Source organism: Furipterus horrens, unplaced genomic scaffold (genome assembly GCF_987537825.1).
Source record: "Furipterus horrens unplaced genomic scaffold, mFurHor1.1.pri manual_scaffold_21, whole genome shotgun sequence".
Classification (NCBI taxonomy): Eukaryota; Metazoa; Chordata; class Mammalia; order Chiroptera; family Furipteridae; genus Furipterus; species Furipterus horrens.
Window position 1 is genome coordinate 1,687,463 of NW_028327191.1, and position 14,778 is coordinate 1,702,240.

General features: G+C 53.4%; 1 protein-coding gene across 1 annotated transcript in view; it reads right to left on the reverse strand.

The window, feature by feature from the left end:
* The window catches only part of RCOR1 (REST corepressor 1), a 75,133-nt gene extending 61,302 nt beyond the window's left edge, over positions 1 to 13,831 (reverse strand). Inside the window, exons 1-2 of the mRNA XM_090265621.1 lie at positions 13,283 to 13,831; positions 13,136 to 13,195 (exon numbers count right to left, since the gene is read on the reverse strand). Coding sequence (XP_090121747.1) covers positions 13,136 to 13,195; positions 13,283 to 13,601 — 379 coding nt within the window. The 5' untranslated portion in view covers positions 13,602 to 13,831. The remainder of the gene's footprint in view (positions 1 to 13,135; positions 13,196 to 13,282) is intronic.
* Between the last annotated feature and the right edge of the window lie 947 nt (positions 13,832 to 14,778).

Below are 14,778 nucleotides of genomic sequence, written 5' to 3' on the forward strand. Positions count from 1 at the left end.
ATACACTACTAGGAGAAATGCAAAATTTAGAAAAGTTCTCAGTTTCCTAAAAAATTAAGCATATAAGCTTAATTTGGACTGGGCGCCGGCCTGCGGACCGAAGGGTTGCCGGTTCGACTCCCAGTTGGGGCACAGGCATGGGTGGCGGGCAGGTCCCTGCTTGGGGGGACAGGCGAGAGGCAGCCCATCAATTGATGTTTCTCTCCCTTTCTTTCTCCCTCCCCTCTCTAAAAATAAATACATTTTTAAAAAAATTAAGCATACAACTACCACATGATTTCACCCCTGATTTTACCCAAGAGAAAATATATGTTCATGCAAAGACTGTACAGGGATATTCAGAGTAGCTTTATTTGTCATAGCCAGACAATGGAAATAACCCCACTGTTCCCCTGGCTGGTGTGGCTCAGTGGGTTGAGCACCAGCTGCAAACCAAAGGGTCACTGGTTCAATTCCAGGTCAGGGCACATGCGGGCGTGCAAGAGGCAACCAATCGATGTCTCTCTCCTTCTCTTTCTCCCTCCCTTCCCCTCTCTCTAAAAGTACATAAGTAAAATCTTTTAAAAAGTAACATAAGATAAACCCCTAACCTTGGCTCACAAGGCCCTTGCTCTTCCACGTGCAAACCCCTGGCCTCACCTTCCATCACTTCCCTAACTCTTCCTCAAGCTTCTATAGTACCCAATTACTCGTGACTCCTCAAAGAAGCCCAGCCCTCACTATGCCTGGATCTGAACACGGCCTGAGGTGTTGCTCCTTCACCTCCCCTTCAAGACCTGCCTTGCGTCACCTCTGCAAAGCAGGCTGCGTCTCCCACCTTCACGCAGCTCACCTCCTCCCAGCAGGCCCCAGGCTTTCAGAGCACAGGTACACCTCTGTCACATGGCACTCATCATACCAGACGAGGCCTTTTATACCATGCAAAATGGTAAGTATCCAAAAAATAATCAAGCCCAATTCGTATGCAACTTTATTTTCCATAATGTACCAATGGCACGCAAAAGCAAATTTACTAAACTTCAGCCCCCAACAGAGCTTTTTGGAAGCAAGTATAGCAGAACTCTCACAGTTATTAAACCGGCTGCTGGACACAGAGGACTCATTGATACTCCATTTTTTCTTTACGTTCAGATTTTCCGTCAGCAAACTTACTGACGGCGAGGACAGCTCCGTGAGCGGCACAGCCTGCAACGGAAAAGGCAGCGTTCTCAGCCCACCAGGAGCGCCAGCAGCCGCCACTTCCTCAGCCCACGGGGCCCTGAAACGCGACCAAGGCGCCGCGGGCGACAGCAGGGCCGCTGACGGGCCTGAAGGGGAGTTATGTTCCTGAAAAGCTAAAGACGGAAAAGCCCTGCGTTAAGTCCCATCTTCCTTTTCCAGGGTGTAATTCCGATTTCGGACGTGCTCTGAAACGGGGTTCGTCCCTTCACAACCACAGGCACCCGGCCCCGGGGAGCCTGGTCACCCCAGCTCTGTCTCGGCTGCACTCCCGCCACTGCCACCAGCACTTGCCCGTTCCCGCTGCACCTGCCCTCAGTAAGGCAGCGAGCGTCACTTAACACTTTTTACAGCAATAAAACTCTTATTTAAAAAGCATCCGAAAAGAACAAAGTTACCCAGAACTCCGTGTGCAGAACTAGGCGAAAGCTCGGCTGCTGTAGCTCACACCCTGCTGCAGCGGGGTACGGGGGCCCACGGCCCCACGGCCCAACCTCAGCCCCCGACAATGCTGCGCAAACATGGCAACGCCACGGACACAGCCCTGCTGCCCAGCAAGCGGGACACCAGGCAAGGCCAAAACCACAGCTTATGAACTGAGAGACAAAACCCCAATCCAGCATCAGTATATGGCATATGAAAAGCACCAGATATTCCAAAATCAAAAAGGCATCTAGCTGAGAGCGACCAGAAAACAACAGAAGTGCTTCACAAGGAACACACACACACACTCAGAGACACACAAGTACTCATTTTCCTACATCCCAGCAAGATGGAGGGCCAAGACAGACCAAGAATGAGATATTTCTAAACTAGGCTCCTCAGAAGTAAATTACTCAGAAGTAATAAGCACATTTTGGTCTTCCCTCAATGGGAATGAGTTTGCCAAGCCCTTTTATCCTATGCAGACAAGGGGGAACAGGTAGAGGACACTGGGGGCCAACATCATCCTCATGTCTGGGCTAGCAGCTGGCCCTGCTCTTCTTTGCTGTCCACTTCTTTGTTCCTTACCTGACGACACGGCTTTGCCCACTGCATCTGCTCCACTGCCTGTGCTCTCCCGGGGTTGCCAGTGGCCTTTTTGTGCTAAATCTAGTGAGCTCTTTTCATATGTTACTGGGTCTCTGCAGCACCTGACAGGGCTGATTACCCCCAGCTTCTTGAATCACACTTCTGCGGCTCGTTCTCTTCCTACCTCTGTGGCTTCTCCTTCTGGTGTCTTATGCAGGCTCCTCCACTTACCCCGTGCACAGTGGGGTTTCTCAGGGTCCTGTCATGGGCTCCCAAAAGGAGCCCATCCATGCTGATGTCTTTGACTCTTTGCGTGAGAGTTGACCTCTAGCCCCAACATCCCTACTGGGCTTCTGAACCACAGTTCTGCTGCCTTTGGGTGCACAAACGACTTTCATGGCCCAGGTGGCACTTGTTGCTGTCCTTTGCCAACCTGCCTCTTCTGGGTACCTGCTGTGGCCCCAAGATCACTCAGGAGCCAGACCAGAAATCTGCTTTCTTTCTGTCACCCCCACAACCACACATTCAGTCTCTAAGAACTGTCAGGTTTGCCTTCCTATCATCTCTTGATTATTTTAGAGCCACTCCTACTGTCGTCAACTGTGACCTGGAGTTCTGTGACAGCCTCCTCCTGCTTCTCTGTCCCACAGTCAGAGTTGTCTTTCTAAAATGCATAGTTGATCAAGTCACTTCTTGGCCCTCAACCTTCCATGGCTCCCCACTACCTTCAGGACAAAATCCAGGCCCCTTTGCATGGCTCTGAGACTCATGATATCCTGCTTCCTGCTCACCTCTCTGACCTCATCACTTGCTACCTTGCACTCTGGGTCCCAGCCTCCTCTCTCCAGAGATGCCACTTTGATTCCTCTTTCTTCTGTTCACCTGGGCATCTTCTCTGTTAGTTCTCAACTTAAGATTTCACTTCTTCCAAGGAGCTTTGAATGTCCCTTCCCCCTACCCATTCCAACATACTACACAGATCACTCTGGGCTTATTTGCCTGTGTACTGGTCTATCTCCACACTAGACTGTAAGCTCCTTGAGGGCAGGACTGTCCTTCAATTTTTGTATTGATAGTGCCTGGCTTGTGCCTGGCACATAGAAAGCACTCAATAACTGATTGTTTAATGAAAAAAAAAAAGAATAATTTTTTTTAAACTATCCTCCTTTGGAAGTCTGGGATAGAATTAGCAGCTTTCAACGAGTGGGGTAGATCAGACTGAGTACTTCATCACGATTATTGAAATAAGTAGTGGCTATCTAAAAACACAATTTGGTATTCTGGTTTCAAAGGCATTATTATTCTATTTACAGAACGTTTCCATTAACATAAAACCCAAAATTGTTTTAATTTTATTTATTTACCTTTAGAAAGAGGGGAAGGGAGGAAGAAAAGGAGAGAAACACCCACGGATTAACTCTCACACACGCCCAGCCGGGAACTGAACCCACAGCCCAGGCCTGTGCCCTGACCGGGAATCAAACCAGCGGCCTTTCAGTTTGCAGGATGACGCTCAACCCACGGAGCCACACCAGTCAAGGCTGAAATAAACTACTTCTAAAGAACTCGACCATCCAGAACAAAGCTCAAGAATATTTATAGGAATACAAAAATATCAAGCATGCATCAAAGTAAAATTCATAAATGTCTGACATCTAAACAAAAATCACCAGACAAGCGAAGAAGCAGGAAAAGACAATCCATAATGAAAAAAACTGATCAAATGAAACCAACCCCAAAACGACTCAGGTGACAAAATTAGTGGACAGGGCACTGAAACAATTATAACTGTATTTCAGTGTGTTCCAGAAGTTAGAGGGAAGACTGAGCATGCTAAGCAGAGCCATGAAACACATTTTAAAAAAGACCGAAATCAAACTTCTAGATAGGAAACCTATAATGTCTGAGATTTTAAAACAGACTGGATGGAATTAACGGCAGATTAGATACTGCAAAAGAAAAGACTAGTAAATTTAAAGCTGTAGCAACAGAAAGTACACAGAATGAAATAAAAAAAGGACGAGCAAACACCAGTTCAGTAATGGGACTTCAGACAGCCTAATACGGGGTGGGGCAAAAGTGTGTTTGCAGTTGTTCGTATAAAATAATACAAGGATACGAGAATAAACTTTCACTCGGTCACAACTATAACCCTTTCTTTGCCCCACCCTGTGTACGTGTAATTGTAAACTTTAAATACGTACAATTTATTTTATGTCAATTATACCTCAAAAAGGCTGTTTTTAAAAACCTAACCTTGAAAGACACACTGCTGATGAAGCCCCACATCTGCCTTCAGCATGGCTGCACATCTTCATCACCTTTCTGGTTTAAGTAGGACCCAAATAACCACCTCAGAAAACAGAGCTGTCCTGAGCTTTCCGTTCCCCAAGAAGCTTTCTGCCTGCTTGCTTTAGAAGCCTTATTTTGAATATTTGAATACCTTGGTAATATGTTAACAAATACAGTGTCCCTCACTTACCGCGAGTGTCATGTTCTAGACCCCCCGTGACAGATGAAAATCCTCACAGTAGGAACCTTACATTTATTTTAGTATTTATATATATTTTAAGGCTTTATAAACCTTTCCCATACACCTACAAACCGTTCCCACTCCCTTATTAACCTTTCCCACACTTTTATAAACACTGCTTATGTCCTTAAACATATTCTACACTCTTACACCTACGTAACTTTAACAACATACGTATACAGTACTGCAAAATCCTGCGATATAGTGAAAAATGCACAAGAAATAACCCTTATTGCGATATAGGGAGTCCCGCTCTATATCGCGGCCTCACTGTATCACGGGGTTTTTTAAAATATTATATTTAATTATTTATCGCTGCTATTTCGCCATATCACGGGATTTTGCGGTACTGTATACGTCTGTTGTTAAAGTTACGTAGGTGTAAGAGTGTAGAATAAATGTAGGGTTCCTACTTCACAAGGGTGGGGGGGGTCTGGAATGTAATACACGTGATAACTGAGGGAACACTGTACTGTACGGTCTGTACTCCAGTAGAGAAGTCAGTACACAGCCATCATATTTATCAGCTGAACCAATAACACGTTTCACCATGCACCTTGATCAAAGAAGCAAAGCTTCTTGCCCTGGCTGCTGTGGCTCAGTGGACTGAGTGCTGGCCTGTGAACCAAAGGGTCGATGGTTCAATTCCCAGTCAGGGCACAGGCCTGGGCTGCAGGTCAGGTCCCTGGTTGGGGGTGCGTGAGAGGCAACCACACATTGGTGTTTCTCTCCTTCTCTTTCTCCCTCTCTTCCCCTCTCTGTAAAAATAAATAACATCTTTAAAAAAGAAGAATGTACCTAAGCAAGCCCTGTCCAGTGGAGCTTGGTTAGCTGGAGCATCATACCATACACTGAAAGGCTGCGGAGTGAGGGTTCGATCCCCAGTCAGAGCGTGTCTGGGGGACTAATTGATGTTTCTCTCTCACACCGACATTTCTCTCTCTCTCTCTATCTAACCTCTCTCTAAAAGGAATGGTGTGGCTCCATAGGTTGGCTGTTGTCCTGCAAAGCAAAAGGTCGCCCGTTCGATTCCTGGTCAGGGCACAGGCCTGGTTTGCCACCAAGTCCCTGACTGGGGACATGTGAGAAGCAACGGATAGATGTTACTCTTCCTCTCTCCCTCCCTTCCTTTCTCCAAAAACAAATAAATAAAATCTTCCAAAATAAATAAATAAAAGCAATGGAAAATATTCTCAGGTGAGAATTTTTAAAAAATAGAAAAAAGAATATACCTAAGCAAGATGTGCATTTCTCATTCATACAAATTCATCATAAGACAGAGAAAACAAGGAATATCAGCTTGTAACTGCATTTCCCTTGGGATTCCATTTCTTAAATAACTGAACCTGGTGCTTAATTACGAAATGTCCATGACAAAATGTCTGCTCAAGGAGAGTCAGTCACACCAAACCTATGTTCTTCCTACACTCGGAACCGCGAACCACGTTCATCCCGGCTGGTGTGGCTCAGTGGGAGGCAGCCAGCTGCTGTTTCTCTCGCTCCCTTTCTCCCGCCCCGCCCCTCTCTCTAAAGATAAATAAAATGTTTTCGTAAATGTTTTTTAAGAAGAGCTCGTCCAGCTATGACAAGTGAGAAGAGAAACCTGAACTGGCGTCTCAAGCAACGACAGACCGCCCTCCGGGGGGGCGGGAGCACGCGGCCCACCAGCTCCCACGGGCCCCACGGCGAGGAGTGGCGTGGAGGCACCAGCTGGGACAGCAGCGGAGCACAGATGAACTTGTGCAGAGGACCTACGTGCACACTGAGCACCACGTAGAGAGGGACTGACAAGCACCACACCGTTTATCACACACAAGCATGGACGGAGGCCCAACAGCACGCGCCCGGGAGTTCCGATGGCCTTGAGCGTGAGCCACCCAGACCTCCCTTCAGAGGGATCCCTTCAGAGGGAGAGCGCCGGGCAGTGTCGCCAGCTGACGGCCCGCAGCCCTGCTGGCGGGCACTGTGGGACCCCCAGGTCAGGCCAGCGCCTGGGCACCGCAGGGCCGTTCCTGCCCAGGGGACCCCTCCAACAAACAGTCCCTGCTGGGCAGACCTTCTCCAGCGGCGCTGCAGTCTGGGGCCCCCAGGTGCACATCCATCCTCCCCTGCTGTTTCCCTTCACAGGTATCACCTGCACCCATTCTGGTGTCTCGCCTTCTTCCCCTCCTCCTGACCCTTCACAGGCGTTTGCACTGATGAATCTCTTGCACGGATAACTCTACCTCGACATCTGCTTCTCAGAGAACGCAAACGCACTCTCACAGGCATAAATAAATCAACTTGCAAAGGGCGAAGGAGGGAGCGGAGGATGGAGCCTCAGTGGCACCTAAGCGAATATGGCTGAATACGGAGTGTTTCATCACAGTGGGGGGCACACAGCAGTACTGTATGTCTTTTCTGTTCCATTTGGACATTTTTTAAAGATTTTATTTATTTATTTTTTGAGAGAGAGGAAGGGAGGGAGAGAGAGGAAAAGAAACATCATGTGTGGTTGCCTCTCACATGTCCCCAACTAGGGACCCAGCCCTCAACCCAGGCCTGTGCCCCGACTGGGAATCAAACCAGTGATCCACTGAGCCACACCAGCCAGGGCTGAACATTATTTTAACAAATCTATTTTTACCACCCTATCCTACTTTATAGTAATTTGCAAAGACATTCAAATACACACACTACCTACCTAGTCACTTCAGTTTTTGAAGGTTTAACTCTTATCTGGTTCTAAAATCATGAACACATATTACTTTCCCAACTCCTGCACCCAGTAACAAGGTCCTGAAACTTCTGCAACAATGGGAGCCTGAAGGCTGGCCTCGTGTGGCCTTCAGTCTGCCTCGAGACACCTGTAATAACTGGGCAGCGAGAGACAGACACACAACTCCTGTTATCTCTCAAGGTCTCACTTTCCTCGTCTGGATCACCGGAAGGCTAGATTATACGGACACTACAGTTTTCTCTCATTACTTTAAGGGAGAGAAAATCCAGAAATTTCAAAGACTCGGGTCTAGGGTGAGATTTTTACTATGAGCCACATTTTTAAAGAATTTGACTGCTTTGAAAAACATAGGAGTTTCAGGGCTGTTAACATTTTATGTAAATGACACTTTAATGTTACTTTAAAATATGTATCTCTCCCAAACATTTTAGCAAAACACTTTTGCGACCTTACATCAACTTGAAAATATTGCATTTTTAAAAATCAATAGAAACCATAAAACTCAACCAGAGGTCGAACGTATGTATTAAAACTTCCGATACACAGAACAGAAAGAAGTGTTATATTGCAATAATACCCCTCCCTATCATTTCTAGGATCACAGTATTTTCCACAGTTGCTGTTTAATGCTGCAGGAATTATTAACTCAGTCCCAATCATGAAACCAGTCCCCAATTCCTACCTTTTCCAGACCTTACTGCGCGTTACAGAGCCACTGTCACCAGAAAGTGATTTCAAGTTCTCTACTTTGAATATAAATACTTATTACACACTCCTTAGCAAAGGTCGCCACTGTCCCCAAGGGTAAGGGGGCAAAACAGAGGCCTTATTTCCTCCTGTTGAATTATGCAGGGAGCCTCTGAAGAGCGGCTGGGAAAGCGAGAGCTAACCTGTAAGTCACTTACAACTGCCCCCACAGCGCGAGGGACACGCAGAAAGTCTGAACCGGGGAGAACACAGTAACTGCACAGAACTCCGGTGTCTCACCTCCGAAGGCCTTCTTACACCAAACTGGCCCACAGAACGTCACGGTGCCACGGAAGACGAGTGGGAGCGAGCCGGAGTTTCTTCAGTACAAATGACCTCCCAGCCCCAGGCTCCCCAGGGAAGGGGGTCCTGCCGGGAGCCGCCTCGGAAGGTGACCGCTCCGGGGCGCGCGTGCAGCCCAACACTCCCCCGCTCAGAACCCGCGCACCGGGCACCGGCCCCGGCCCGCGGCGGGCGGCGGGCTCCCGTCCTACACCTAGGGTCTGCCTCTGAGCAGGCTTGCCTCTCCTCCCCGGACCCCGGTGTTCTTTTCTGCTGTGAATGCTTTTGAACAAGTTCCCTCTCTCCCAGGAAAGAGTATTCACCCAAATTGCAGCAGGTCCGTGTGACGTAAGAGCAAGCCTCTTCGGATATCTCGGCGTACGGTCTGCACTCAGACCAACGGCTTCATCATAATCCAGTCTCGTCCACGCGGTCACGCAGGCAGTGCAGGGGCCGCCACTTGGCACCTCAAGCCTCACGCAGGACAAGGACAGCAGAAAGTGTTTACTGAGCACTCGCGACGGGCTGGGCACGGCGCCGGGCACTTCATGAGCATTAGCTCAGTTAATTCCTTCCCTTGAGGAAGCTCCACGGCCTGTCTTACAGACGAAGGCAAAAATGAAGTGCCCGTTCAGGGGCGGCCAACAGCTGGAAGGGGCACTGCAGGGCCTGGACCGGGCTTCCCGGCTCTGAGCCCAGGCCCCCGGAGTCCAGTCCGAGCTGCTTCTGAGATGGGTGGGAGCTGTGACAGGCGACTGACTGTAAGTGACACAGGCACAGGCCATGAGGGAGGGAGGGACCCGATGCACGACGGAGGAGGGAAGATGACCAGCCCGGCCTCCTGTCCCCTGCTCAGCCACAGAGGAGGGCGTGTGGTCCCCTGATGAGCAGCTCTCGGGCCTCCCCCGCCACCAGCACTTCTTCCCAGAGCTGACCGACCGCCCTTGACCCTGCCCTCACCGACATCACTGACATCACCTCAACCTGTGTTTGAATCACAAGCCACTCGCCAAAACTTGAATTTTAGAACATCTATAAAACTGCTTTTACAATGAAACGAAAGCATGGAAAGTAATGTGTTCAAAGAGGTACAGAGAACCACCAGCAAAAAGAAATGAAAAGCAGATCAAGACACCCTGTTCAGTAAAATTATTCCACATTCAGGTGTAACACACTGTTAGCACCAGTCAACTCTCAAGTGACATTTGAGCCAATGACAACCACAATTTTCAAGTCTGATTAAACCCACTGGATGCAATGCTCCAAATATGGGCTGCATGTTTGAAGGCCCATTACCACAAAAATATTTACCCATGACATTTCCTCTTCTGTAAGTCTTAATTTTACTATCAGTGAACTGAACACCCACTCAGGACCAAAGCCGACAGTAACACAGGCCTCAGAAAACAAAGCCCCGTCCCCCTAAAGCCCCGTCCCCCCCTCCTCCAGCCAGATGGCAACAAAGAGGACCGAACCAACAGCCAAAGAAACACCCGGCGACACAGCGTCTTCCACATTTTTGTGCAGAAAACACTACTCATTTCACAACAAGTCGTGCTTTGCAACTGCAGAAAATAACTCCCCAGAGGCAGACAGAGAAGCACTCCTCCCGCACTCGGTTCCGTGATGACCGAGCTCTAAGGGAGACGACCAACGGCAGCTCAGCACACGCCGGGCCCTGGGAATGCAGGGGGCGGACACCGGGAATGCAGGGGACAGACACCGGGAATGCAGGGGACGGACACCAGGAATGCAGGGGACAGACACCAGGAAGGCAGGGGACAGACACCAGGAAGGCAGGGGACAGACACCAGGAATGCAGGGGACAGACCCCAGGAAGGCAGGGGACAGACACCAGGAAGGCAGGGGACAGACCCCAGGAATGCAGGGGACAGACACCAGGAATGCAGGGGACGGACACCACAGGAGAGCAAAGCCTAAGTCAAAGGCACAGACCTGCGTGCTGGCCTGTGTTTAACTCTAACAGATAAAACTTTGTCCCTTGTGGTAAAAGCGACAGTGTTTTAATTACCAAGTGATGCCACAGTGCGCTGACAGGGTCCAGGCCTCAGCCAGATCAGAGGCGCTGACTCAGCAGGCCAGGACGACCGCACCACCCACTCCGTTCACAACCGGTGGGGAACGGGGGCCACAGGCAAGTCTTCCTGGGACTGTTAGGGAATATCAGGTGGTCCTACTATCAGTTATTTGCTTTTAGAGCCAAATCGGGTCAAGTTGGGATACCATGGCTGCATAAAACCTGACTTAAGAAAAAACTCAAACCAACTTCTGCCACGCCCACATCTTTACCGCAGTGGGGAAAGGAGAAAGGCTTTGAGTTTCACATTCACCTACCTGTTCAAATGCTGGAAGAGAAAAAAAAAAAAAGAGGTGCTTGCAGAACTCAGGCAGGGAAAGAAAAAACAGTGACCATAGCCATCTTAATCTACACTATTCCTAACTTGTACTCAGGGAAAGAATCTGTCTTAAAGTCTAAAAACTTTTAAAAATTTTTGTTCCATGAAAAGAACATGGTGACCATTATTATTCCAAAAACGGGAGCTGCCTCTTCCCTTAGGGGGCAAGTTACATGTGAACACCCCTAAAGAAACCACTAGGAAACAGCAAGCCCCACGGTTTTCAGCGACACCTAGGAACGTGTCCCACTGATCAGACCGGCAAAACAGGGTTTGAAATTATTTCATACAGGCTGAGACGTCTTTCTAAATTAAAGCAAGCACAGAATAGGGAGTCTGCAGACGTTAATGCCAAGGCCCGTCCGCTGGCAGGAAAACTCCGCAGCCCCCTCACAGCGCTTTCCTTTCTGAAGGGCAGGGCTCTGGCGAATTTACACTCGGAGGGATCCCATCAAAAATGCAAGGACAGCTCAAAACACGATCCCATCACATTTGCTGTTTCGAGAAGAGAACAGCTCAGCCCTGGCGGGCGCTGGCTGGCTGCACCCTCGCCCCCACGGGGGAGGCTGTGGGTGGGTCCACAGTTGGGGCGCACACCGGGACCCATCAATGACGCCCCAGTGAAGGCAACGGATCAACAGATGGATGTTTCCTTCCAAGATCAATAAACCATTACATTTTTAAAAAGAAGGGGGCGGCTCTGAAGTCAGGCCCGTCCCTGACAGCGCCGAGCCAGACATCAGCACTCAGGAGAAGGGCTGCGCAGAGACCCCGTCCCTGAGGCTGCCATCAAAGGGGCTCCCTCCCTCAGGCACACGGACACGCTTAAATAAAGCTCTCCGACTGAACCTGCAGCCAGAGCACCCGAAGACCCACCAACTACTCAAACTAGACACGTGTGCCAGCTGGCTCTTAAAACCTGGGGAGGGGGTGACTCGGTGACAAGCTTCGCTGCGTGTTCTGTGTCTGGACACAGAGATGGACTTGACCTACAAAACGAAGATAGGGTCAACGGTAACCAGAAAGCAGCGCGGTTCCCGGGCCGGCCAGCAGGGAAGGAGGCGGCGCAGGAGGCCGACCCACTCCGGCCTGTCCCCGGCGAGTGAGGACCCAGGACGAGGGGAAGACGGGGGAGGGGAAGCCAGCAGGAGTTGAAAAGGAACTCGGGTGGGCGACTCCAGACACTCAGGACTGGGACGCGTGACCAAGCGGAGCTGGCGCGAAGGGCAGAGGCCGCTCCTACCGCGAGCCCAGGCGCCTCCTCGAGGGTCCCGCGTCTCCACGGACGGACGAGCCCCCGGAGTTCAGCGCCTAAGTCACCGCCAGCAGCGGCCGCCAGCTCGGGGGCCAGACCCGCGCGGCCTGCCACAGCCTCGTGCCCAGAGAACAGCGCCGAAGCCTGTCTTTCCTCCGAGAAACTGGCGGGACCACCTACACCGGGCCCTCCGGCTCCAGGGCCCCCCGACCGCGAGCTCTGTCGACTCCGGCTCTAAAGCCTCAATTCTGAATTTCATTTCCGAGAATAATTAAGACGCCGCCGTGCCCTTTAGAACACATCCTGCGCCGACCACCTTCAAGGCAGCCTCGCGCGGGGACGGGCTGACGCTCCTGCCTTAAAACCGACGATCCCTTTGTCTGATTGGGGTGCTGGCCCCACTCGAAATCTGCTTCCCCACCGAACAGCAGGGAGCGCGGAGGGGAGGCTCCCGGCCGGGGCGCAGGGGTCGCCCGCGCGTGGGGAGCCCTGGTTCGGCTCGAGCTGCGGCCGGTCCTCTGCTTCCAAGCCCCTGCCTTCAAAATTTGGGGGAGGGGGCGGCGCCCACCCGGGCCGGCCAGATGCTAGGGCTGCGGCCGGCGGCCCCCGCGCAGCGGATCTCCGAGGTCGGGGCTCCCCGCGCCCGCGGGCTGGAGCGGAAGGGGGCGACCAGCGCCCCGAGGCCCGCGGAGAGGCCCTGGGCGGCACTCGCCAGGGGCGCGCGGGGCGAGAGACCGCGCCGGGTCCGGGCTCGCGGGGTGCTAACTCTCCGGCGCGGCCACCCTGTCCGGCCCCGGCCCGCCGGCGCCCCGGGCCGAGGGGACCGCCTCGCCCGCCCCGCGCCCGCGGCCCCCGCCCCCCCGCGGACGGCAGGACGAACACACAAAAAGAAAGTTGTCCGCGGGCTCCCGCCCCCTCGGGCCTCGCCGGCCGCCCGGCCGGGCGCTACTCACCGGGGTCGAAGTCGGGCACCGCCGCCTGGTACTGGGGTCCCACCCGCATGCCGCCGCCACCTGCGGGGAAGCAGAGCACGGCGGTCAGCGGGCGCGGGCGCGGGCGCGGCGCTGTGCGGCGCGGGCGGGCGGGCGGCTGCCACCTACCGTGCTCCTCGTCGCTGGACGAGCCCGAGCTGCCTTCCTCCCAGGAGTTGCTGCTGCTGTTGCCATTGGGCGCCGCCACCGCCAAACTTTTATTCTGCCCATTACTGGGGGCGGCGGCGGCGGCGGCGGCGGCCGAGGCGGCCGAGGCGGAGGAGGAGGCGGCGGCCGAGGCGGCGGCGGAGGCGGAGGCGGCCGAGGCGGAGGCGGCCGAGGCGGCGGCGGCGGCCGAAGCGGCGGACGAGGCGGCCGCGCTGGCCGCGTTGTTCCTCCCTCTCCGCTTCCCTGACACCTCGGGGCCCTTCTCCACCATGGCCGGCATCGGCGGGGGCCGAGGCCGTGCGAAAGTGACGGGGACCCCCCGGCTCCTGGGGGGGGGGGCGCGCCGGGGCGGGGGGAGGGGTTTGCGGGCGGGCGCGGGGGCCTGGCGCGCGCGAGCTGAAGCTGGGGGCGGCCCTGGCGGGCGGAGCGCGGGGCCGCTTCAAGCCCCCAGCGCCGAACCGAGCGCAACTTTCGCTCTCATCGCCGGCCGCACTTCACTGGCACCAACTACTCCGGGAACCGCAGGCGGGAGGGAGGGGGCGGGGCCTGGGCCCGCGGGGGGAAAGCCGCGCGCAGCCCAACCCGCTGCGGAGTGGCTCCGCCCCCGCGCGCCCCCATTGGCTCTTGTGGGATTTGGACGGCGAGCGGCAGCCCGGTTGGCTCGGAGGAGCGTCTATCCGAGGGACGGGGCGGGAGAGAGGGGAGGGGCCCCGGGCTTCCGTTGGTCAGGTTCGGTTGACGCGTATCGCCCGCTGTACGTGGTTTGAGGTTTGCAATCTCTCTACGCCCCATGATCCATCTCTCTAGGCAATAGCGAGGAGTTAGCTGCCCTCCCCGCCCCCTCCCGCGGCCGCGGCTCCCGCACCCTCACCTGCGCGCAGCCTCCGCGGCCTCGGGCCCCCCACCCCCCCCCGAAGTGCCCCACCGAGGGTGCCATCGGCTTCGAAAAGTAAAATAGGCCCGACACGAAAACAGAAATTGAAGGCAAGGTCGGGACTACTTTCCCCTTCGCGCGGAGGATTACATGCCACAGTTTGAATGGGTCTATACAAAGAGGAGAAACTAATTGAAAGAAACTAATTGCACCCCCACTTTCCCAAGGGATTTGGGGGTGTAGCAGGGCCGGGAGAGCCCTGGTACGGAGGACAGGGTTCCCAGGTGACAGTCGCCCCTGGAGGGAATGGAAGCAGTGTGGGAGCTGGCGACGTCTTGGAGCTTTCTGCTAATTGGGGGGGGGGGGGGGGGCGTTGGAAGTCACCGTAATTGCTGGGGGTGCGGGGCGCGCCGCGTCTGCCGAGGTGGACCGGCGAGGCCCTGCCATCCTGATGGCCGTTTAGAGATCGGTGAAGGGGCCGGATTGTCCGGGGGGAGGGGAGCACGTGCAGGAATGGTGAGGAGGACTTCAGAGAGATGGGCTGGGGGCCCGGATGGGTAAAGAGGAAGAAGCTATTTTCATC